At 43.1% G+C, this 24,058-nt stretch overlaps 2 protein-coding genes across 6 annotated transcripts; both read right to left on the minus strand.

Annotated features, from left to right (window-relative positions):
* Nucleotides 1-481: 481 nt before the first annotated feature.
* On the minus strand, nucleotides 482-6,465 carry LOC117041599 (epidermal differentiation-specific protein-like). Of its 2 annotated transcripts, none has more exons than XM_033140553.1 (2): nucleotides 6,368-6,465; nucleotides 482-2,253 (listed from the first exon to the last, which is right to left on the minus strand). In XM_033140553.1, exon 2 carries the CDS (start codon nucleotides 2,161-2,163, stop codon nucleotides 1,171-1,173), a length of 993 nt encoding a protein of 330 aa, XP_032996444.1. In that variant the 5' UTR covers nucleotides 2,164-2,253; nucleotides 6,368-6,465; the 3' UTR covers nucleotides 482-1,170. The 2 variants fall into 2 exon arrangements, with proteins under 2 accessions (XP_032996444.1, XP_032996445.1); XM_033140554.1 differs by lacking the exon at nucleotides 6,368-6,465 and adding an exon at nucleotides 4,749-4,772.
* Nucleotides 6,420-23,254, minus strand: LOC117041598 (NACHT, LRR and PYD domains-containing protein 3-like). Of its 4 annotated transcripts, XR_004425991.1 has the most exons (8): nucleotides 23,171-23,254; nucleotides 21,242-21,530; nucleotides 19,790-19,810; nucleotides 16,950-18,666; nucleotides 15,624-15,710; nucleotides 14,391-14,558; nucleotides 13,345-13,495; nucleotides 6,420-6,523 (listed from the first exon to the last, which is right to left on the minus strand). XR_004425991.1 is itself a non-coding variant. In XM_033140550.1 (7 exons), exons 2-7 carry the CDS (start codon nucleotides 21,510-21,512, stop codon nucleotides 13,396-13,398), a joined length of 2,364 nt encoding a protein of 787 aa, XP_032996441.1. In that variant the 5' UTR covers nucleotides 21,513-21,530; nucleotides 23,171-23,254; the 3' UTR covers nucleotides 13,286-13,395. The 4 variants fall into 4 exon arrangements, 3 of the variants coding, with proteins under 3 accessions (XP_032996441.1, XP_032996442.1, XP_032996443.1); XM_033140550.1 differs by lacking the exon at nucleotides 6,420-6,523 and having other exon boundaries at nucleotides 13,286-13,495; XM_033140551.1 differs by lacking the exons at nucleotides 6,420-6,523; nucleotides 14,391-14,558 and having other exon boundaries at nucleotides 13,286-13,495.
* Nucleotides 23,255-24,058: the final 804 nt, after the last annotated feature.

The raw sequence follows: 24,058 nt of genomic DNA on the forward strand, positions 1-24,058 counted from the left end.
CATGGTATATATTGGCAGGCAGAATCTAACTTTAATAAACTTGGGTAGAATATAAAAGTTATTGTCCGTCTGAATATGGGAATGAGCAAAGTGTACTAGTTTGAATTAGATGTAAAAGTGTGAGGCTGTAACCCTACACATAAATGGCAGGAAGCCTCATTAAATTCAGTGGGAGTTATATCTGAGTATAGGACTGCACTGTGAGTCATTTAATTATCTCATAACCTCTTGATGAGGGATGTGGAAGCTGTAGTCATCTAAACATTGCTGGACTACAACTCTCACCATTCCTGATCACTGCCAAACCTGGTTGGGGCTGATGGGTGTTGGTATTCAATAACACCTGAAGGACCACGTGTCACACACACACACACACACACACACACACTGGCTGTTCTTCATCATGCAGCCCTGTCACCCCCTTCTTGCTGGCATTCTGTGAGCCATTTCCGAAGAGTATAATCATATACCTATAGTTCTATTGAGATATTCACCAGTCTGGTTTAATAAGCAGAAAAGCATCCAAACAGCAGCTGGAGCCAAGTACATGATGCAAAAATATAATGATACAAAATTGGCAGAAGTATGTTCTCTAGAGTGCTTAAATGTAGCATTGAAGGTGCATATTTGCAACTATTAACCATAGAAATCATTTTAAAAATCAGGATTTAAGAAGCATAAGTAGAACTGCAGACCATATAGAGTTGCTGTGGAGGCTTAATTGAGCCTGCAAGCTATTTATTACCAACCTGTGTCCTAACAGCTACTTTCTGTTGGATTCCCTCTGTTGGATGTCTTTTGTCAGTGAAGTGATATTATTTTCTAGTTCACTGTACTGACTGTGGATTCCAGATTTCTTTGCTATATATTTTTATATGAATTACACAGTCCTCCTGTTATCAATTTGCACTTCATCAGTCCCTTGAAACCAGCATCGGAGTCTTGCTACTTTCAGGAATTTCATCTGGTATAGTGTCTTCAATGTCTGCGGTAATAGCAGATCAATGAACATGTAACAAAATATTATTTAATAAGTTTTGCTCTGTTCCAGATGCCAAGTACTTATCTTTCCATGGAAGAAGAAATGCAGCTACAGCTGTTCAGTTCAAAATGAAAGTGGGTTGTTGGCTGGCATGGTCATTTTGCTTTTGACGATTACTGGTCCTCTGCTTAATTTTTCACTGATTTCATACTGTATTTGGTGATGATGTTGCGTCCTGACACACTACGATACTGCCCAATTTCCGTCCTTGATTTACCATTATTGGTGATGATCAGCTCCACAGGAACGGAGAACGTGGCTACCTTCATGATCACCTGGATGCTCAATTCCGATTTTGGGGGGACCTTGGCTGGCATGGTCACCTCGACTTTGTTTACAGTAGTAATAGAGTCAATCTTTCCTTTTTCTACTGTCAGGTTGGTGCTCGGATCTATGCTTAAATTGAAACTCTCATTTATTTGAAGGTTAGGGACTGCTAGTTTGAAGCTGTGGCTTGTGAACATTTCATAGGTTCGACTGCTGGTGGTGGTGAATGTCTGCTCTGTTTCTGTGCTGTTGATACAATTTATCTCATCAATCATCACATCCCTCTCACTCTCCAAGTTCTTGCGATCCCATAAGATCCTGCTAGTGATAACAGGCCGGCCACTTTTAAGGGGATACACGTGGGAACACTTATCGTGGAAATGATACAAAGGGCCATAATTATCAAGCTTCGTTCCTTCTCGAGCTATATAGTACCAACCACCTCTCCTTGGATGTTCATAGAGGAGCCAGGCACCTTTCTGGACAATATGGGAAGATGCCTTGTCATTGAAATACCCGTAACTTAGGTTGGTTTCCTCTTTTATCACTTTGCTTATCCCTTCATAGTTAGGGTGCTCATAAAGTGTGATCTGAGGATCTTCCAAGTCCTCAGTGACTAGTTGGATAGAAGAAATGTTATTACTTAACTGGATGTGCTTATGTTCACCTTCTTCATATGCAAAACCCACACCTTTATAGTTGGGATCACGGAAGACCAGCCAAGGCTGTCCAATCACCTTAAGGGAGGAAATGCAATCCCCAAAGTCTACAGTACGTAGGTCAGGAACACTGCAAGTGAATTCTTTCCTGAACCCCTCAAAGTCTTTCTCTTCATAAACAATAATTTTATTCATCTTTAGCTGTTTGGAGAGGGGGAAATGGGCAACTTTTCTGGATCTTTAGCAGGTCGAAGATGGAGAGGTTTTCCTCAACAGGAATTCAGTCTGCATGAGAGGAAAAACAGAGAAACACACCCTTAGAAGCACATGTAGCAGCATGTACACATTTGACAGATGAATAGGGGGATGTTATTATTTATTTATTGACAATATTTTTTACACATTTCAGGGCACCCTCACAACATGGCCTACAAGGCTCTAAAAAAGGGGCGGCTAACCTTTTCTAACCTGATGCAGGTAGGTAGCCGTGTTGGTCTGCCAGTCAAAATAAAATAAAAAATAAAAATTCCTTCCAGTAGCACCTTAGAGACCAACTAAGTTTGTTCTTGGTATGAGCTTTCGTGTGCATGCACACTTCTTCAGATACACTGAAATACAAGTCACCAGACCCTTATATATAGTGAGAGAGTGAGGAGGGGTATTACTCAGAAGGGTGGTGGGAATGGGTAAACCTGTTGACAACTGTTAATGACTGCAATTGGTCTACAGGAAAAAGCAAGGGTCACACATTGTCAGCTATCCACCCCATGCCAGTGGTAGGTGTGCTCAAAATGAGTGTGGTTCACACCTCCCTCACAGACATTCATATGGGCAGGTAAGTACAGAGAGATGCAGGAACATGGGGCTGCTTGCAAAGGTTTCAAAAAACCAGATGTTCAAAGAGCAGGGGGCTGTTGGAAAGCCCTTTGTAAACAACAGCTGCTTTTTAAACCTCCAATGTTCAGAAGTTTAGGGAACAGCATGGGGCTGCTTGCAAAGGGCTTTCAAAGTACAAGACTTCAAGCATCAACTACCTGTCAAATTGGACCTGCCAGGTGTGGGGAGATTAAGATCCAACCCCCTCCGGCCAGAAAAGGTTCTCCACCCCTGCTGCAGACAATACTGAGCTAGATTGACCAATGAGTCTTGACTCATTGTAAGGCAACTTCCTATGCTCCTGTGGTTACTACACTCTTATAAGCTTTCAGTCCCAACCGAAGGCCTATTCACTGCCCTAGATTGAATTTGTGGCTGTGTACACATTACCATTTACTCCAGGTCCAATGCGCAGCCACCACTGGTGTTTGAAGCAGAGTACGCGGGTGGCGCTATGGGTTCAACCACAGAGCCTAGGGCTTGCCGATCAGACATGACATTTACACATGACATTAGCCACAATCCATATGCATCCTGTAACTACTTGAGAATACTGCTGTTTGGTGTGTTTTCCCTCAAAGCAGCTTCTATCTGGTTTAAAAATGTAAGTTGCAGTTAATCTGAGGTGTGCACAATGAAGACATATGATGCACAAGTGCAGATGACGGCACATACGCAATGACAGCTTAATTTAATGGAGACATTCAATTTTACAGACATGGGAACAAATCAGACAATGTGCATTGGATGACATCGCTGCCCCCCTCAGGTGTGTAAAGGTAAAGGGGACCCCTGACCGTTAGGTCCAGTCGTGGACAACTCTGGGGTTGCGGCACTCATCTCGCTTTATTGGCCGAGGGAGCCAGTGTACAGCTTCCGGGTCATGTGGCCAGCATGACTAAGCCGCTTCTGGCAAAACCAGAGCAGCGCACGGAAACGCCGTTTACCTTCCCGCTGGGGTGGTACCTATTTATCTACTTGCACTTTGATGTGCTTTCGAACTGCTAGGTTGGCAGGAGCAGGGAGCAAGCAACGGGAGCTCACTCCGTTGCGGGGATTCAAACTGCCGACCTTCTGATCAGTAAGCCCTAGGCTCTGTGGTTTAGACCACAGCACCACCCTCAAAGTGGTTTATGTGTACACCACCATAAAAATATGTCATGAAATGCTGGGGTGGGGACAATGACGTTTAAGCCACTAATAGGTACATTCCCTGTGTTACTGTACTATGTAAATAATTATTTGGCCTGTGCATGTGCTCTTGCCTGCTTTATAGTTTATTTAATTATGATTTAATCATGTTTTATTGGTATTGTACCCAGCTTTGGGATTAGTTTATAATAAAAAGTGTGAAACAAAGTTTATGTATAGATATATGCAGGCACAGAGCATGCAGACATTCTTACACACACACACACAGAGAGAGAGAGAGAGAGAGAGAGAGAGAGTCAAAAACATGCACTCATTCATACACACTTACATGCAGGAACATAGCATATCCTCTCTCATACACAGACAGTTTCCTGCTCCTCTGCCCCGTATGGGGAAGAGAGAAGAAAAAGCTTTCTTCTGCATTCTTGGATGGGAAAGAGACAGCATCCCACTCCACACAGATGTCCTGTTGCCAGGTTAAAGGACTCCTTAAAGAATCAGTGGAGAAAATCAGCTTCTGTGTATGCTGCAGTGGGGCCCAGTTCTTTCTTTCCCATAGGAATCAACATACACTTAGCAGTACATGTGAAAAGGATCTAGGAGTCTTGGTAGACCACAAACTTGACATGAGTCAACAGTGTGATGCAGCAGCTAAAAAAGCCAATGCAATTCTGGGCTGCATCAATAGGAGTATAGCGTCTAGGTCAAGGGAGGTAATAGTACCACTATATTCTGCTCTGGTCAGACCTCACCTGGAATACTGTGTCCAGTTCTGGGCACCACAGTTCAAGAAGGATACTGACAAGCTGGAACGTGTCCAGAAGAGGGCAACCAAAATGGTCAAAGACCTGGAAACGATGCCTTATGAGGAACGGCTTAGGAAGCTGGGTATGTTTAGCCTGGAGAAGAGAAGGTTAAGGGGTGATATGATAGCCATGTTCAAATATATAAAAGGATGTCATATAGAGGGTGAAAGGTTGTTTTCTGCTGCTCCAGAGAAGCGGACACAGGGCAATGGATTCAAACTACAAGAAAGAAGATTCCACCTAAACATTAGGAAGAACTTCCTGACAGTGAGAGCTGTTCGGCAGTGGAACTTGCTACCAAGGAGTGTGGTGGAGTCTCCTTCTTTGGAGGTCTTTAAGCAGAGGCTTGACAGCCATCTGTCAGGAATGCTCTGATGGTGTTTCCTGCTTGGCAGGGGGTTGGACTGGATGGCCCTTGTGGTCTCTTCCAACTCTATGATTCTATGATTCTATGAATATTATTTTGAAGGTCCTCATTTATGATCAGCCTGTTACGCTCCTACCTATACGAAGGGGTTTCCTAAAGAGCTGCTGAGACAGATGTATTTATTTCATAATTCGTTTCATAAAATTTATGAAAACAGCTTGGTTGTAAAAAAAATAAAAACCCCTCAAAGTGGTTTACGAAATAGGAAAGCTATTTCTCCCAGTGGGTGGGAAATTGCAACATTACATCTCTCTACCTCAGCTTTCAGCCACTGGGTCATGTTTTTGCCCTTTACAATCGGTCTCTGCTCTGTTCTGTGCTATAGGTAGCCGAACCTTCTGGCATTTCTGCAAACCAAGAGAAATACATGAGCTGAGTCTCATGTTTCTGCATTTCAAACAACCTAGAGCTTGACATGCATTCATGCAAGAGCATATATCCTGGGAAGAAGTGGGGAAAGTGAGAGATGTGGAGGAGAAGGGTGGGAAGAGGGAACGAGGATAGAGAGGGAGGAAATAGTATTGAAAAGATAAATTGGAGGGAAGAAGAGAAGAGTTTGGATTTGATATCCCACTTTATCACTACCCGAAGGAGTCTCAAAGCAGCTAACATTCTCCTTTCCCTTCTTTCCCCACAACAAACACTCTGTGAGGTGAGTGGGGCTGAGAGACTTCAGAGAAGTGTGACTAGCCCAAGGTCACCCAGCAGCTGCATGTGGAGGTGTGGAGATGTGAACCCGGTTCACCAGATTACGACTCTACCACTCTTAACCACTACACCACATTGGCTCTCTTGAAGGGAACAAGAGAATGGAGCTGAGGGAAGCTGAGGAAGAGAAAAGAAAGTGGACAGAGAAGGTAACCAGAGGATAGGTGGACAGAAAGATGAAAACGAAGAGGTGAAGAATGGAGGGAAAGGATGCTGTGCTCTGGCAGCTCCAACTGCAACTTGGCCTACAGCTGCCTCAGGATTTGTGCAGGTAACAGTAATTTTTTTTTTATCATCATCATTAACATCACTGGTATAGCCTTAATTAATAAAAGTAAAACATTAATGTGCACAGAGATAAACTCCCCAACCCACACTTTTTTGGCAGCTAGCTACAAGCCTGTGCAAGAGGTACGGTACTTGTACCCACCTTGTTAGGCGATCTGCACAAGGAGCCAGCCTTTCTCAGCAGCCTGGAGCTTTCAGGAGTCCTCCTGCTAGGTTTATATAAGGCGGGCATGTAATAAATATGGAACCAATTAGGATGTTGCAAGGATTGCCTCTGCCCATAAACATTGCAGCCAGTCTGAAGAATGCAAGTAAAGGAAGAATTTCAGCACAGCCCAACCCACAAGCTGTCAAGAGACAAATCCTTGAGCCAGAATTTGACTGATTTATGAATTCAGTTTTCTCACCAATCTGTATGAAAACCAGCACGTGTGCAGCTCTGTTTTCTTTCAGACAGAGGCTGATACATTTTTAAGTGCTGCTCACAGGCAGATTTTTTGCTCTGTTCCTCATCAGTGAGAGAAAGAAAGAGAGAGATTCCATCCTTCTAATTTCACTTACAGTTGAGGATAACTGGGGAAGAAAAAGAACAGTATTGTGCTTAAAATACTCTGCTATTTTGATGGACAGAGTTCAGCTGAGGGTTAAATCATCACTCTGCCACTGCTTCCTTTCCACTGCCCTCCGACGAACAGTGGGAATTTCTAGGTACACTTCGGCTCAGCCTTTGCCAAATTGGTGTCTTCTAGATGTTTTCGACTCCAACTCCCAGCAGCCCCAGCCAGCATAGACTTGCTGGAGTCAAAAAACATATGGTGGGCAACAATTTGCTGCCCACAACAAAAGCAGGAAAAAGAAAAATGAGGAAAATGACAGTAGCTGGTTGCATACTTGGTATACAATGTGCCAGAAGCAATGAAGCCAGCGGCACAATTCTGCCAGCCAAAAACATTTTGTCAACACGTGAGGACAATCCTTTCCTGGGCTGATTGTGCTTCTACTTCCAACCCATGTGGATTCTATAAATTGTGGGCATTTCTCTCACACACATAGCAACAGGCTATTTATTTATTTATATTTCTGCATTCATGTCCCATTATTCTTCCAATGAACATGCATGGTTCTTGACCATCCCCATTTTATCCTCGCACCAACTGCGTGAGGTAGGTTAGGCTGAGAGACAGTGACTACCTCAAGGGCACCTAGTCTAATTTATGACTGAGAGGGAATTGGAATCTGGCTCTTCCCACCTCTAGTCCAGCACTCTAAACACACCACTGGCTTCTTTCCCCACGAACCATCTGCTTGATTACTTGAAGAGAAGACCGCAATATTATTATGGGGGGGGGAGGGGAGAGGTTTCATTGAGCTAAACCTCTGGCTACTCCCATTCCGGAGATTCTGTTTGTGGAATTCATTCAGGGTCTAGACATTGGGTCACCTGAAATTTCCCACAGCATCAAACCCATTTTGGAGAAACATCACAAGTGCCACCTAGTGGCGTTGCAGATTTGCAATTTTTTTCTATTGGACTTCCTAAGGCTGTTCACATAAGAAAACAATTTTTACTATACTCCAGAGTTTCAACCCAGTGTGTTACTGATGGCATTGTACTTTTTCCAGGCTACCTTTTGCAATGCCACAGCTGGTCAATTTAAAACATTTTGCGAATCAACATCATGCACTGTACCTTTCAAATAATAATATTTTAGAGTAATTTAACAATAAATAACCAGTCATGTCTAATATTTCTAATAGCATGCCAATAAATTTGAATTACTGGGCAACTCCAAAAACCATGTAAGCTATCTGCTTAGTTCACATCACACCTCCAGCATTTATTTGAGAATATACCTACACTGACATTGGACTTCATAAGCATTTCCCTTGAAATCTGTAGTTATAATCTTAGTATTCTAACCAACATCCATTTCCATTCCTTCTCTGTTAATTCTTGTCAAATATTTTAGCCCTTTTTAATAAATGTACCAGTCTTCTTATCCAATTTAATAATTATAATTATATAGGCCTTACCAACTAAACCCTTATCTTGTTCTGATGCTAAGAATATTTCAAATTATGTTTCCACTCTCAAAGGTCCACATTTCCTTAATAAACAATATGATGCTTCTCTTATTTGAAAGTACTCATACAACTGGAGAGAAAATCAGTCAACGTATTAGTAATTTTTACATAGTATTTAAACCTGCTGTCTAGTTATTTAATTCAGTCTAGTTCTGCTTTATACAAAGATGTAAGGTCACTGAGCATGTCACCTGCATGTGAGATGATTTCACTGTAAAATAAGGAAGTATGAGGAGACAAAAGCAAGGTAAATTTATTCTTTAACTTATACCAAACCGATACACTGGTGAAAACATGGAAGACATAAACAAGTCTATAGAATTATAGACTTGAAAGGGACTCCAAGGGCCATCCAGCCAAAGAAACATTCTAAAAAATCCTTTTTAACCTCTCTTGCAAGCCTGAGTTAATTCTGAGCTTTGGCCCACCTGACTTTTCCCCTGCAGCTGTTGACTATTCATGTATCCTTCGTGATTTCTCCTTTCTTCCATTTCTTATACCTGAAGCTCATCTGAAAGCTCCTTATGCAGCCACATCAGTTTCTTTAGGTGCCTCACACTTTAATTTTTTGTTGAAATGGTGCCTTCAATATTTTACCTTTAAGAAACCCCTATCCATCTTGAACTTCCTTCTCTTTATTTTACTACTGGATGTCACACAGTAGTCCCTTCAGGTTTTTGAAATCAGTCTTCTTAAAGTCCAGAGTGCGTGTCTGACTACACTCAGCTTTCCTTTGCCTCTGTATCATGAAACAGAGGAGGACATGATCACTTCCTCCCAGGTTTCCATGTACTTTCACTTTATTGATCAGTTCCTCCCTGCTGGTGAGGACCAGGTCCAAGAGAGATGAGGCCCCCCCTTGTTGCTTTTTCCGCCTTCTGGGAAATGAAATTGAGGCAATGGAGGAATTTGTTCGACCATACATCACTGGCAGAGTTTGATTGGGGTAGTTGAAATCTCTCATGACAACTGTGTCTCACCTTTTTGAATGTTTGGCAATATGCTCTAGGAAGACATCATCCAAGTCCTTGGTAAGGTCACTGTTGTTTTCCTCTCCTACATTTTTTAACCAGATGCTGTCAATCTGCCTTCCACGCTCCAAGTCATGGACCTCTTCGCAAGTGTACACATCCTTTACTTGTAATGCTACTCCTCCCCCCTTCCTGTTTGATCTTTTCCTTTTGAACAGGTTGTCCTCTCAATTACTACATTCCACTCATGAGTCTCATACCACCAGGTTTCAATAATGCCTTTTAAGTCACATTTGCAATCCTGTATTATGAGCTCAAGTTCTTCTTGCTTGTTTCCAATACTCTGTGCATTTGTGTAAACAAAACTGAAACCACGAGTCACCCCCCCCCCGCACGCTGCTGCCACTGTCCCCCTCCGTAGGGAGTCACCTGTCGCCACCACACGTCTCTCCTTTCTTTGGAAAACCGCAGAAGAGTATGGAAAGTACTCTATTAGCAATCTGTGCAATGTATTCTTCTTTAACAAAGGATGCAAACAAAAATGCTTGGACTGATGGAACAATCAGAATAGCACAACTGCTCCCATGATATTAAAAAGTTTTAAAAAACTGCCATCACGAGAGTAAGGTGCTTCCTAAAAATATTTAACTGAAGGCCAGGATAAAGAGTTGCATCATCAGCCTACAATGGAAACTGTATAATGAAGGTGCCAGACACATCTCTGTGGGAAGGGAAGCCTGCAACTTAGGGGTTGGCACAGAGAATGCCTTCTCTCAAGCCACCCCCTGAAAATTCTGAAAAAGTCAAACTGAGCAAATGGGTACCTTGCATGCAAAATGGGTTACTCAATATGTCCCATTCATTTCCCAGAGATACTAGCACTATCAAGCAGGCAGTGTTGCAGCTAGCTGCTCTGGCACCTGGAGCGGTGGAGGCGATCCGCGCACGGGGGGGGGGGGCGCGAGCTGCCCACAGAGTTTGCCTGGTGGACACAAGCCCCCGCTGTCATTTTGGGCAGCACAGGGCCCTGAGCCACCGTGTCACTCCCAGCTCCCGTGGTAAGTGCCGACCTCTGCAGTGTGCCATTTTGTTACCCCCCTCAAGGATGAAACCCAGGGCGAGCCACACACTCCGCACCCCCATTACCACAAGCAGGTAATCCTGCTATCTCTTTAGCTGGATACCACGAATCACTTCCAAAGGCCATAACTTTGGAGGAAATGAAGACACCTGTGTTTCAGTTGTGTAATTCTAATTGAAAACTGTTTTAGTGTCCTGCTGCCATCTGCTGAGCACAATTGCATGATGGATGCTTAATATGACCCAACAGTTTCTGAGAACAAAAATCCCTAGGGAAACACAATAAAATGTTACATCTGCTTTTAATTAAAAGCCACACTGTAGCTGCCACGTTCAGAAGAAATGCAAATGTTTGCTGGGGATGCTTTTCTAAAGGCACCATCTGAGTGGAAGAACTTCAAGTGCAGATGACTAGGCATTATCAGGGGTAGCACCCAGGCTACGGACCTTCATCTCCTTGAAGCCACTTTGGGCTGAAATCGTCCTATGTTCTGATGGCAATGCAAAACACATCCTGCACCGCCTTCCACCTCACTTTCCATGCTTCTCTTTATGAGTCAGCAATAAGGGGAAAGAAGATTAGGCACACAACAACACACATCCCATTGATTACAGCAAAAGCAATTTAAACATTTTCTCAACTCTCCCACTAAAAATGCTATACTTTGACTGAAATGTGTCACTTAAAGCGGGGGAGGGGGGAGGCTAATTCTTATCCCAATCTGTACCTGGTTTTATTGTTGGATGCTTTTATTGTTAATCACTTCAGGATGTTTCATGGGAAGCAACTCATTAACTCATAAATGAAATAAATAAATAACAGTGCGCTTTTTCTTAGTTTTAATGTGACATTTTGCCGTTAATTTTCATGGATATGCTCTACGTATTTTATATTTTGAGTCATTATATTACTACTATTAAAACCCACAAATAAACATAAAATAAAATTCACAGAAAAAAATATGAAGGAGGCAAATGACATGCATGAAGGGATGTTCATTAAAAAAATAGCAGATAATGCCAAGCTGTAAAGGCTAGCTAAGACCTTAGAAGACTGAAAAACGAACCAAGATTTTCATGACAGGGTGGAGAACTACTAAAAAACTAACAATGAATTTCAGAAGAGATAAATGTAAGGTTTTGTTTTTGCACAAATATGTTATTTATTTATTTTAAGGAATGAGGATGTGTGATACCTGGGTTGACAATGGTACATGTGAAAATGATCTATGGCAGGCATCCCCAACCTCGGCCCTCCAGCTGTTTTGGGACTACAACTCCCATCATCTGTAGCTAACAGGACCAGTGGTCAGGGAGGATGGGAGTTGTAGTCCCAAAACATCTGGAGGGCCGAGGTTGAAGAAGCCTAATCTATGGTTTTTAGCAGGCCACAAGTTAACAGGAGTAGGCAGCAACTAAAAAGGCTAATTAAATTTTAGGCTGCAACAATGAACATATTGTGTCCAGAGCACAAGAGTAATAGTACAACTCTATTCTGATTTGGTCAGACTTCACCTGGAAGATATTGTCCTCTTTTTTGATCTTCAAAATATGGCAACCCTAGGAGATACCATAACATAGTTGCCAACTTTCATATTAGTGGACAAAAATGACAGGACTTGTAATAAAGCTATGAGAATATTTAATTTCTAGCCACTCATGGAGCTGTGAGTAGCCTTGCTGCTTCATCTCATTTTAACAACTACAACTGCCTCAGCATCTTGTCAGCTCCCTTGGCTGGGAAATGTGAAGAACAGCAAAGGAGCCTCATTTTGCCTGCCCTTAATCACGTCCAGCTGAGCAACAGCCTTTCCAAACAGCCTTTGCTTTAAGAACAGCAAAAGCAGCTGGAAAAGAGGAGTTTTGCGTGACCGGGGGGGGGATCTTTTAATAATTTCATAAACTATGTGCCCCTGTTCCTCAATTTGATCTTTTACAAGGATTTTTATGTATTGCGGTATCTTATGCATTGTAATTTTGCTGTTATCTTTATCATTTAAGTAATGATTTATTGTAATTGTTGATCGTGAATTTCTATTTAATTATTATTTGTTGGTATTTTGGAATTTAAATTTATAGTGTACTATTATATTCTAATAGATTGTTGAATATTACTTTATTGGATATAAGTTGTTGGTTTTAAGCCATATTTTTTTATTTGCCTTATTTGTGTTGGATTGGATCATTAATAAGATGTGTGATCTTTGTTGTTAAATTTTGTTGTTTCTTCAGCTTGTAAACTGTCTTCTGTAGAGCACTATAAAAAGGTGGTATACAAATTAACCCTCTGGTCCATGGGGTCACGAAGAGTTGGACACGACTAACAACAACAACAACAACAAATACAAATTAAAGTGAAATTAAATTATAACAAGGCTGCTAGATTATGTAAGGAAATACTAAAAAATAAATAAATCAGATAGCTGATCAAAGTGCTTACTTTTTTTTTTATCCAATGACTGCTCATGTCATCCTTCCTGTTTGGGAAGCACTTCCAACAACTAAAGTTGGCAGGTCTGCATCTGAGCCTTAAAGCTGCCTTTCTGAAAGATACTCGGAGTCAAGTGTGAATTTCATGCTCTTTATTCAGCTCATAGTAGTGAGGAATGCAGTTCCCCCAAAATGTTTGCTTTATATACACTATTTACACAATGGGCCCCACGTGATTGGCTAATTCCGGGATACTCCTGTATGCCAATCGGAATGCGGATTCACTTCCACCTGGAGCTGGATTGGGTGGCTCCTGCAGACCAATCAGACTGCTGCAATCTCAATCCTATTGTTCTGGGACCAGTCAGACTGCTGCAATCTCAATCCTATTGTTCTGGGACCAGTCAGACTGCTGCAATCTCAATCCTATTGTTCTAGGACCAATCAGCCTGCTGCAGTTTGGATCCTATTCAACTCAGTACATAACACTTTCTTTCTTTTAAAAAAATGTTCAGCTCTAGAACTCCCATCCTGCAGCTACAAGCACGTTTACCTGATTCAGTACAATACCGCCCTTTGGTAACATGACTGCTGTTAGAATGTGTCACAGCCACAACAAAAAACGACGTCCTGACTTAGTTATCTTTTTCTCTTGCTGTTTCAAGCGTTTCCTTCCTTTTTCACCAAATCCATTACTTTCCAACCTGGAAGAAAAGGAAAGATAACCTGAAACGAGTACAAATGAATACCAGGATCTGAAGCTGCAGTTCTGATGAGTGGGCTGTGATGCTACCTTCTGTCTTCATATCCTTAATGGAAGTGAGCAGCAGAGAGAGGAAGGATCCAGTGACTGAGGCAGGGGAAGGGAATCTCAGGCCCAGAGGCCAAATGCAGCTCTCCAACCCTCAGGACTTTCCTTACTTAGGTTGTGTTTCCTCTCTCCCTCTTCCTCACTGACACTGTTCCACACCCTCAAGTGTGTTTGCTTGGCTGCAATGTGTCCTTGAGGCAAGCAAGAAGCATGACTGCAACTTCTTTCTTTCCTTCTCCTTCTATGTCCAAGACACCATAGCTTTAATTGAATCTGGCAAGTCTGTAGCATGTCTTCAGTTGGCCAGGAGCAAATCTGGTGGGACGAACTGGGTGTTTACACAACTATCAGTCTCTAGGTTGGACCTAAATGAGAGCAGCAGGAGAGCGTGCTAGAAGAACGGAAAGTTTTACTGGCTTCAGCTTTTGGCCTTACATCATGTGCTCAAACCATTTTATTCCCATGTAAAGGAACTGGAAACAGCAATTTCCCTTTTCTTTTAACCACCCTCTCTCTGTTTCTGGATGAAAGTGTATGTGATGTCAGCATAACTGTGTGTATTTGTTATGTTGGAATCTTCTTATAATTTGTTATGTTGGAATCTGACATGTTGTAAGGTCAGATATGCTCTGAGAAACCTGCTCTTAACCCTTTGCCATTCAGTCAAAATACTCCTCCCATCCTGCCACTTCACTTCTTTGGCCTCAGGAGTGACAACAGCAAAGCAATCCTATCAGTTTCCTGGAAGGCAAGGTTAGTTCTCTCTCCCACCCTTTATCAGCACTTACCACAGAACAGACAGGCTGGGGCAGGTCTCCATAAGGTGGCGGATGAAAGGCACAGAAACCTCTGAGAAGGAGTTGTTTTGAAGGTTTAGGGAGCCGAGCGTGCGGCTGGTGCTCAGAATATTGCAAAGTTCTTGGGCGCAAGCATCTGTGAGGTAATTCTCATCAAGACTGGCAGGGACAAAATGGACGCAAGGTCAGAGGCAGATCACACACTACATCTAAGCACTATTATCCTTTCCTCAAAGCTTTGGTGAGAACAGAATCAAAGGAATGTATAGTTGCAAGCAAACTATTATTCAGTCTACTCCCAGAATTTAACTTGCGACTCGAAGCCAAGTTGCCAGCTTGAATAGTCAGTCTGAGGAATACCTAACACTCCTCTTTCCTCCATGCCTCATTGCCTTATGTGCCAGAAGGCATTGTTGTTCAGTCGTTCAGTCGTGTCCGACTCTTCGTGACCCCATGGACCAGAGCACGCCAGGCACGCCTATCCTTCACCGCCTCCCGCAGTTTGGCCAAACTCATGTTAGTAGCTTCGAGAATACTGTCCAACCATCTCATCCTTTGTCGTCCCCTTCTCCTTGTGCCCTCCATCTTTCCCAACATCAGTGTCTTTTCCAGGGAGTCTTCTCTTCTCATGAGGTGGCCAAAGTACTGGAGCCTCAACTTCAGGATCTGTCCTTCTAGTGAGCACTCAGGGCCGATTTCCTTGAGAATGGATAGGTTTGATCTTCTTGCAGTCCATGGGACTCTCAAGAGTCTCCTCCAGCACCATAGTTCAAAAGCATCAATTCTTCGGCGATCAGCCTTCTTGATGGTCCAGAAGGCATACTAGGAAGCTACTGAGCCAGAGTGCTTTCCTCCCCTCACTTTACTAGGACGTAGGACCTGAGCAATCATTAAGAGGAAATTATAAGGAGCTGAGCTCTGTATCTTCTGGAGACAACTTGTCTGCTGAGGTGGAGCCATCCCTGGTCCTGTTGGTCTTGTTCCCAGACCTTACTCTGTCTTTGCATCCTGCTCTCAGCACCAGTGTCTGACTACGTGTGTCTACAAAACCCTTCCCACTGTGAACTTTCTCTCTCACTACCAGCTAGTTGCACCCAGGCTCTCACAGACCCTGCGCCCCATTGGAATAGTGTGCAGACAGCAAATAATCTGAACTCCAAGCCCAGAAAGACGTCATACATACACCCAACTTTTTGTATGTGTCTCTGCTCCCTTGTTACTTACTTTAGAGTAGTCACATTACAGTCTAGTTCCTTCAGAGTGGCACAGAGAACATGCACTCCCGAGTTTCCAAGTTTGTTACTTCCAAAGCTACAGAGAGAAAGAGAGAGAATGAGAAAGACGAAAAAATATTCAGGACTGATTCTACAAAATCTAGGAGGAATATAAGAAGGTGGGTCTGCATAGTTGGAACGGGACCATCCAATGCAGAAACTTAATGGCTCACACAGAAGTGTGAAATCTCCACTTCCTTATGAAAAGAGCAGGCTTTTAGCCATTTACAGAGAAATACTTGAAAATTAGGGATTACTAAAAGTTTGTGTATGAGGATGTGGCTTTCTGAGGGTGCTAAGGGCAAGAAGAAGGATCCCACGCTCTATTCCCTTCCTTGCCCCTACACACTTATTGCTCCCCCATGCACTCCTTCTGTTCTCCAACCATGGTACTGGTTCTGGTCCAAAAACAACCACAAACCAGAATTCTGTCAAAACTAAAATGTAGCTGCAATACATACTGGAATCTATTGTGCAATTTGTTTTGACTGAACACACAGAGATTTCTAATTGCAGGTTTTTGAGTTTTGTGAAAATCTAGATCGGCTGAACAGATGGGCACTCTTACCACAGTGCCAACCAATTCTAGGTATTAGAGAACAGAATAAAGCTTTTATGGGGTAGGCTGGCAACTGTGTACTTAGTGGAAAAATAACACACCTTCCATGCATTCCTATGCATAGCTACTGAAGAGTCCTATTGAGTTCAAGGAGATTTACACCCAGGCAGGTGTGTATGGGAATGTAGCCTTCATTTCCTTATTTCTAACTTTCTATTGAGAAATAGAATGGTGACTGAGAATACATTAGTTACACCACTATCAACATTTATTTTTCCAAGCCCAGTATGCATCTCCCAACTACATGCATGACTTTGCTGGTCTAGGATTTTTAAGCCAGGAAAACCAGGGGCTTTTCGCCTTCCTGTGCATACTATTCTAGGCAGGGGGACAAGGAGACTGCATGAGTTTTTGAGCCAAAGATGGAGACTGGATGGGATTTTGAGCCATGGTTACTGACAGCAAGGCATTTATACAAGGCATATATTGCCACATTGATTTCATATGGTTTCAGAAATGGTGAAGAAGTGAATACATGGCTATTCCATCACTACAACACAGTGTTCTTGAGTCTGGGAGTGTCTATCCTCCTTTGACAAGCAATCTTGGTAACAAAGGGAAAAACAAATCAGTGCCCAACCCGCAGGCTCTCCACTCAAATCCTGAAAGGCCTGGCATTTGCTGTTCCTAGAAAAACAATATGATGGCATCACTTACTTTAAAGTTGTACAGTTTCTTATTCCTGGAGCCAAAGCTCTGATATGGTAAGACTTCAGCCTGCAAAACGTTAGATCAATAGAGTGATCCTTGAGTTTACTGTGCTGCAAGCAGAATGCCAAAACCCTGCAGTCCAGCACCGAGAGTGTCTGGAAAGAAAGGTCAATATTCTGGAAATGATGCATCACATGCTTTGCAAATTCTGCTTCCTGAGTCTCAAACAGGCAGTGGAAAAACTTCAGCAGGCAATGACCTTTTCGAGGAGGCTCCTCAGTCGCCACTTCTGCTGCTCTCTGAAGCAACAGAGGCTTCACAAGGTCAGATGTCTTGCACTGCAGAGTTTGCTCAAGGAAGATGCGTACCTTTTCACTGCTCAGGCCAAATATGAAGCATACCGTTAATGTCAAATGCTCATTGCCTGGCTTCTCGCACTCAGCTAAAAGTGTCTTCAAGTCCCCCATACTGTTATCTGAAACTTCCACTGAGTCCTTCTCCAGAATATACCACATGGCAGCAAAAAATTCCTGGAAGCAAAGATGGAGAAAACTGTACAGGTTGTGCCGGCCAATCCCCCTCTGGAATGTTCTTCTGTCTAGAAAGAGGTCTTTAAGAGCAGAAACCTCCAAATTATGCTCCTTGAGATCCTGCTCCTCAAAGAGAATTTTCTGTCCCAAGATGCCAGCCCGTGCCAAGGAACAGAGTCTTCCAAGCTCATTCAGACAGCAGTTCTTCAATTTCGCAGAATCATGCTTAATAAGATTGTGAGAAAACTGTACAAAGACTTTTGTTGTGGTGTCCAAGGTGTCTGCAATCTCGTCTTCAGTTTCCAGTTCAACTCTGATGACAGAGCAGATGATCCAACACACCATGGGGATGAAGCAGATGGTGGACACTGCATTGGTATTTTCAATGAATCTCAATGCTAGGTTGGCTTTCTGATCATCTTTAAAGAACTTGGAAAAATATTCACGGCGACCTTTCTCAGTGAATCCAAGGATCTCAGCAAATCTCGGAAACTTCAAGCACCCATGCAGCCTATCTGCAGCACCAGGCCTCGTGGTGATTAACAGGTAGGATTTGGGCAAAAGCTTCTTTTTCAACAAGCTGCTCAGAACACCCTGTATGGACACCTTTGAATAAGGATCATCACAGAAACTGTCTCCTATGAGCTCTAAGGAGCAACAAAGCTCATCAAAGCCATCAATGATGAAAAGCAGCTTTTCAGGGTGGGCTAAAATCCCTTTCACTGGGGCATACATGTCTTGGCACTGATCTACAATAAGGTCAGCCAGGCTGCTGGCATCTTCAGCAAGGCTTAGTTCTCTGCAGCGAATGCAGAACACGTAGTCAAACACATCCTGGTACAGCTCCCCAGCAGCCCAGCCCAGCATAATCTTCTGCACGGTCATCGTTTTACCAATACCAGCAGGTCCTTGCAACACCACAGTTCTTGGGGCTATTCCCGATTCATCAGGTTTAAAAAGGCTTTGTATATCAGTTGATGAATAATCTGAACTGCTGGTTTCCAAGATCTCCATGTGCAGCCTGCCAGTAGCAACCAATTCATGTTCCCTCTGCTTCTGAGGCCGGTGTTTTTTGATGATAAGTAACTCTATATAGCGGGCATTTAATGGGGTGCTCTCACCAAAGAGACTGTTTCTGTCCTCGGTTAGCAAGTATTCTTCCTTCACATTCTCAGCATACTTTTTTTTGTAATCTAGTATAGACAGAAAGAAGGATTAACCACCTGCCATGGCATTGCAACATGCTTGCCTGATGCAAGGCACCCTTGATTTCCCAGTGGTCCCTTGTCTATGTACACTCTCTAAGTTAAAGAACTTTTCTTTTGCTCAAGACTACTAAGATCTGTGTTTGGCGGCTTCCAACAAACTATTAAAAATACATTAAAACATTCAAATTTTCTGAATCAGGCATACCATTTGCCTGCACTGTTTCTGAATTGTCCCTATCGTGGGGGGAAACCTAAACTAGCATGCATCTCTTTCACTTTGGCTCTACTTTATGGGATCTGTATTTCCCCCCATCATAAACAAGATATATATTAAAATGTACTGACTCATGGGCATGTCAAAGTGCACACGGCTGGTTAAAAAGTGTCTGTAGTCACAGAGGGGAAAGTGGGTGTGGTAAATTTGTGTCTTTGTTTATTTGCTTTGGAAAGAACCAAGTTTTCACAAAAACCTTTTGGCATCACAAGGTTACAGCAGGGGAACTCTGGGAGTGGTCAGTATTTTAAAAAATAAATTAAAAATGGGAGGGGCTTGGGGACACAGAAAACCTTTTGGCATCACAGGTATATCTGTGGGAGCAGAAACTAAAAAGATTAAAAAAGAAAAGGAGGGGCATAGGAGCGAGCAATTAAAGAAAGCTTTACTTAAAATAAAAAAATACAAATGTGAGGGAATCTTTGGGAGCCACAATCCCTTGGAAAGCCAGATGCTGACCACCACTGACCGTTATAGAGCTCATCAGCAATGCTAGAAGAATAACTCTAGTCCTGTTCTGTCTAGCATCAGCTCTCTATTACCACCCCCTCCCCTCTCAAGACTGGTACAGTGCAATATTCCCAAATTAGAGAGCGATTCAAATACTTACATCTCCCAGAGCCCATGCTTACCTGATATATGCAGTTATGCCTCACACTCCTGTGGTTTTCCAATTTTGTTTGCTTTTCTCCTTCAAACATATTCTACAAATTACTGAGCCTCAAGAGTCTTCTTGGCTCTCTAGGCTGCTTTCGAAAAGTTATGACAAGGGATCCACTTATATTGAGTTCTAGACTACAACTTACAATGGCTTACGATGAGGTGCTTACATACCTTGAACTTGCTTTCCAACCTCTGAAAAAGAAATAAAATAACTGGCTAGACATTTTTGTATTGTGAACAGTCGGTTTTTAACTCTGGTGGTCATAATGTATAGGAAAATTGAAAGGATCACTGTACATACCAAGCCCCTTCCTGCAAATCTGAGTTCAGGCCAGCTTTGAAACAGGCATTGAGGCTTTACGTCAACTAGCATTTGGAATCAAATTCAGTTCTACATCGTCTGCATCACAGGTGGGCAACCTGCAGCATGGCAGCCCCATGTGCCCATCCCAACCCTATATTATGCAGCGTCCCCATGCCTCATCCCTCCATCCCATCAGAGTTCTTTCCTTCCTTTTCATTTCCTCCTGATTTTTCTTGGCTTTTAAAAGTCTCTCCCTCCCTTTACTATGCAGTTTCAGAACAAATGGAAGGGACTGTATTTTAGCACATATAAGTAAACTGATGGAGTTTAAAAACGTTTTGCTTGGTTGAACGGCTTGAGGAAAATAAGTTTGGCAGGGGGTTGGACTGGATGGCCCTTGTGGTCTCTTCCAACTCTATGATTCTATGATTCTAAGTTCCCCCCCAGCTATCTGAGAACAGACTGGAAGGTTTCTGTCAGAAAGGAATTACTTTCACTTGGACTGTGTCTACACCAGGGCACTAATGCGAGCACAAGTAATTATTTTCTCTCTGTGTGTATGTGTGCCTTCATCCACACATGAGCAATTTCAATTTTATGCCTCTAAATTCTATCTCAATGTTTCCAGTCCTCAATAGAGGTGGGGCTTGATGGGCTGTATTGCAGTATGTGTTGCTGTCCCTGTCCCCTCAGTTAGTACTTTCCTGCTGATTGTAAGTTCTGGATACCTAAGGTCTCTTGGGAGAATGCAAGCAGGTATTTGTTTACCCCTTCTTTTAATTTTTTGTAAAAAATAAAAACTGAAATACAAGTTTTAAAATATACCAGATTTACACAGAAGAACAGTCAGAAATAATTTTTAAAATATGTGTGTGTGGCTCCAAGCCAGGAAATCTAGGCCACTTGTAGCCTTGCTCACAGATATGTGTTCACCTGTGTCCACACACATATTTCAAATTATTTTATTTTAGAAGTTTTCATATATACCAGAAGTTTTCATATATACCAGATTTTCACAAAAGAGCAGTAAAAAGAAAGAATGTGTCACTCTAAACCCAAAAAGGATTTGCATGAAGCTGGGCTGCTGCTTTGTTTCCTTCCCTTTTCTTTTCCAGCCTCTTGCAACGGCAATTTTTATTTTGTGCCAGAGCACTTCCACAGAAAGGAGCCACTTTAAAAAAATAAAAAAATAAAAATACAATGAACTTGTAAAATTGTGAGGTGAGCAGAGCTAGGGGCGGGTGAACAGCCTCTAAGTGATTACTAGCTATACTGAACTGCAGTCAATTATAAAGTACATTATAGCTACAAATCCATACCCTTGCTGAGTTTAGAAGCATTGTACTTGAGACCAATGTCTTCAAAAATAGTTATCATCAGGGCAGCAGCCTCCTCCTCATAAAACTCAACCAGAAGGTCCACCATCTTCTCCCGAGTTGCCTTCTCCATCCGTCCAAGGGGAATATTTTTACCCCCGGGAGCAGCTGCAGTACGCAACTTAAACTTAAACTTCTCAAAATCTTCTTGGCCAAGATCCTCTAAGGCGTCTAGTAGGAAGTCCTGCATCATGGCTCCTCCTCCTGACTCCATCGCCAGCTCACAGCCAGGCTGCAAGCAAAGAACCATTTTAAGTGCCAGAAGAAAAGATGCCGCCTGCCCATCATGCAGTAACTCACACAAGCAAGGCCTTTGGAATACATTTTGTAGGTTTCCGGGTGGACAGAAGGGAAGGGAATAACACTGGCATCGCATACCGACTTTAGGATCCATGTGTGGGTCCTTACCTTACCCATATTACACAGAAGCAGCCCACCTAGCCATCCATCCCATATTTACATCTGCCACTGTATATTTCAAAAACAAGAACCACTTTGGAACTGTACTGCCTGAACAAGGGATGTAAATCTGCAATCCAAATCCATTTATGTGGGACTAAGTCCCAGTTAATTAAGCAGGACTTACTTCTGATAGATGTGGTTAGGATTGTGCTATTAATCATGTTCTGTGGAAATGTGCAGCGAAGATGTTTTTGCCTGAAATTGGGTTTAAAGGGTCCACAAGATGTGTGGCAGGCTAGGAAGCTTTTGCTTTTGACCCAGACCTCTAGAGGCAAGCACTAATGAGGCCTCATCAGCGCCATACCTTTAAAAAAGCATTATCCCACTTATGTCAGTCGTTACTTCCCTCAAAGCAACCTTAGCATTGCTTCTTAAGGGCGCTGAGAGTTGTTAGGAGACACTTGTTCCCCTCACAGAGCTACAGTTCACAGAGCAGTTCTAACAACCAATCCCTTTTCCCAATGAACCCTGGGAATTGTAGCTCTGTGTGGGGAACAGGCGTCTCCTAACAGCACCCATAACAAACTGGAGTTCCCAGGCTTCTTTAGGGGAAGCCACGACTGTTTTATGTGACGTGGTACTGCTTTAAATCCTTAAAGAACATCAAAGAAATAAACATCTTTTAGAAGACATCTGAAGGCAACCTTGTTTAGGGAAGTTTTTAATGTTTGATGTTTTCTCGTGGTTTTAATATTCTGTTGGGAGCCGCCCAGAGTGGCTGCAGGGATGGGCAGGGTATAAATAATAAAATTTATTATTATTATTATATATGGGATTATAGATGGGACTAGAAAGAAATCACCTACTAATCAAAAACAAGTTTGGTTTCTTCCCACACTCCTCCCCTCCTTCTGAGCAAAACACACCCAGCTTTTCAGACACGTTCTACAGCTCGGCTACGGGCATTATCATCAGCCAGGCCCTGAACTGTTCCTTCACAAAAGGTTTCGAATAAGTCTTTTTCATCAAATGCCTGTCCCTCTCAGCTTCCCCTTCTTCTCCGCCCCAACAGGAAAACACCTCCCATCCCCGCCCACCCGCCCGCCAGGCGGCCTTGTGGGCTTGTCAGAAAGCGGCTCCCAGGCGCGACTCTCTCGCCTCCCCGTCCATTGCGATACGAGCGGGGTGGGGGTCGCATTGAACAGCTGCCTCGTCGGTTATTCAGTTTCAAGGGGGCCCTGTTGCCCCATTTCATCCCCCCCCCACGTGGCCAGGCTTGGCCCCACCGGCGGAAACACTCCGCGGGACTGGAAGGCGAGAACATTCCCGCCACCACCCAGCGGGGACTTTCCTCCCGGCTCCTAATGGCGCCTCTTTTGGCCGCCCACGACATGCTCGCTGCCGTCTTCAGGCAAGGCTGGCTGGCTGGCGCTGCAGAGGCATCGGGGGCACGATGGGCAGCAGACTCACCTCTCCGGAGTCAGTCCAGGATAAAGAAGCCGAACGGGAAAGTGAAAGTGGCGCGGCTCAGGCGGCGGGGGAGGGGGAGAGAGGTGCCCTAAGCCAAGGCTACAGTACAGATAGAAGCCTTCTCCAACCTGGTGCCCTCCAGATGGCATGCACTACGACTCCCATCAGCCCCCAGGTATCATTGGTACGCTGGTTTGGATTAATGGGAGTTGTAGACCCAAACTCTCAGAGAGCAACAGGTTGGCAAAGGATGGTATGTATATTGTAGCCCCCCCCCCCCAGCGAGTGTTTTCGGTTGGTGGCACAGACCATTTGGGGCTCAGCCTAAAAAGTAACTATCCACTCTATTTCAGGGGACTTAACATCTATTGTTGAAAAGGCAACTTAATAAAACTAGTAAAAACATTAATGCAACTTAATAATTATTTAATTACATTATTTCCCACTCTCAACCCTAAAGTTCCAGGTGGGTTACAGCATTAAAGGCAACATTTAAAACAACAATGCACCTGTTTGTCTATAAATAACATATTCACATTGGACTTTACTTCTGCTTAACCTAGGATACCCCTCTGCCAGATATTGTTGGACTACAACTCCCATTGCCCCTGACCTTGCTGGCTGGGGCTGATGGGAATTGTAGTCCAACAGCCAGAGGACAGTGTTGGCTACCCCTGCCTTGCACTTTCACTAAGGGAAAGGCACAACTTGCACAGAATACTGTACTCTAATGATGGGTTGAGTCATTATCAATGAATTGCTTGCATTTCAGAAAAACACAAGCTCTACCATTCTATGACTTCGTGTCATCATGAGGAATTTAGTATCACTGAATCAGTGTCTTTGTTTCTGAGAACCAATGTTCTTATTCCTATTCTGAAATAAAAT

Source organism: Lacerta agilis, chromosome 2, assembly GCF_009819535.1.
Source record: "Lacerta agilis isolate rLacAgi1 chromosome 2, rLacAgi1.pri, whole genome shotgun sequence".
Taxonomy (NCBI): Eukaryota; Metazoa; Chordata; class Lepidosauria; order Squamata; family Lacertidae; genus Lacerta; species Lacerta agilis.

Excerpts from the sequence above, each read along its gene's own strand:
- LOC117041599 (XM_033140553.1), bottom strand. The coding sequence starts at position 2,163 with ATGAATAAAATTATTGTTTATGAAGAGAAAGACTTTGAGGGGTTCAGG.
- LOC117041598 (XM_033140550.1), bottom strand. The coding sequence starts at position 21,512 with ATGGAGTCAGGAGGAGGAGCCATGATGCAGGACTTCCTACTAGACGCC. Across the intron at positions 14,559-15,623 it reads TGTAATGTGACTACTCTAAA|TCTTGATGAGAATTACCTCA; the intron begins GTAAGTAACAAG and ends TGTCCCTGCCAG. Across the intron at positions 13,496-14,390 it reads CCCAGCCTGTCTGTTCTGTG|GTTGGAAAGTAATGGATTTG; the intron begins GTAAGTGCTGAT and ends CTTTTCTTCCAG.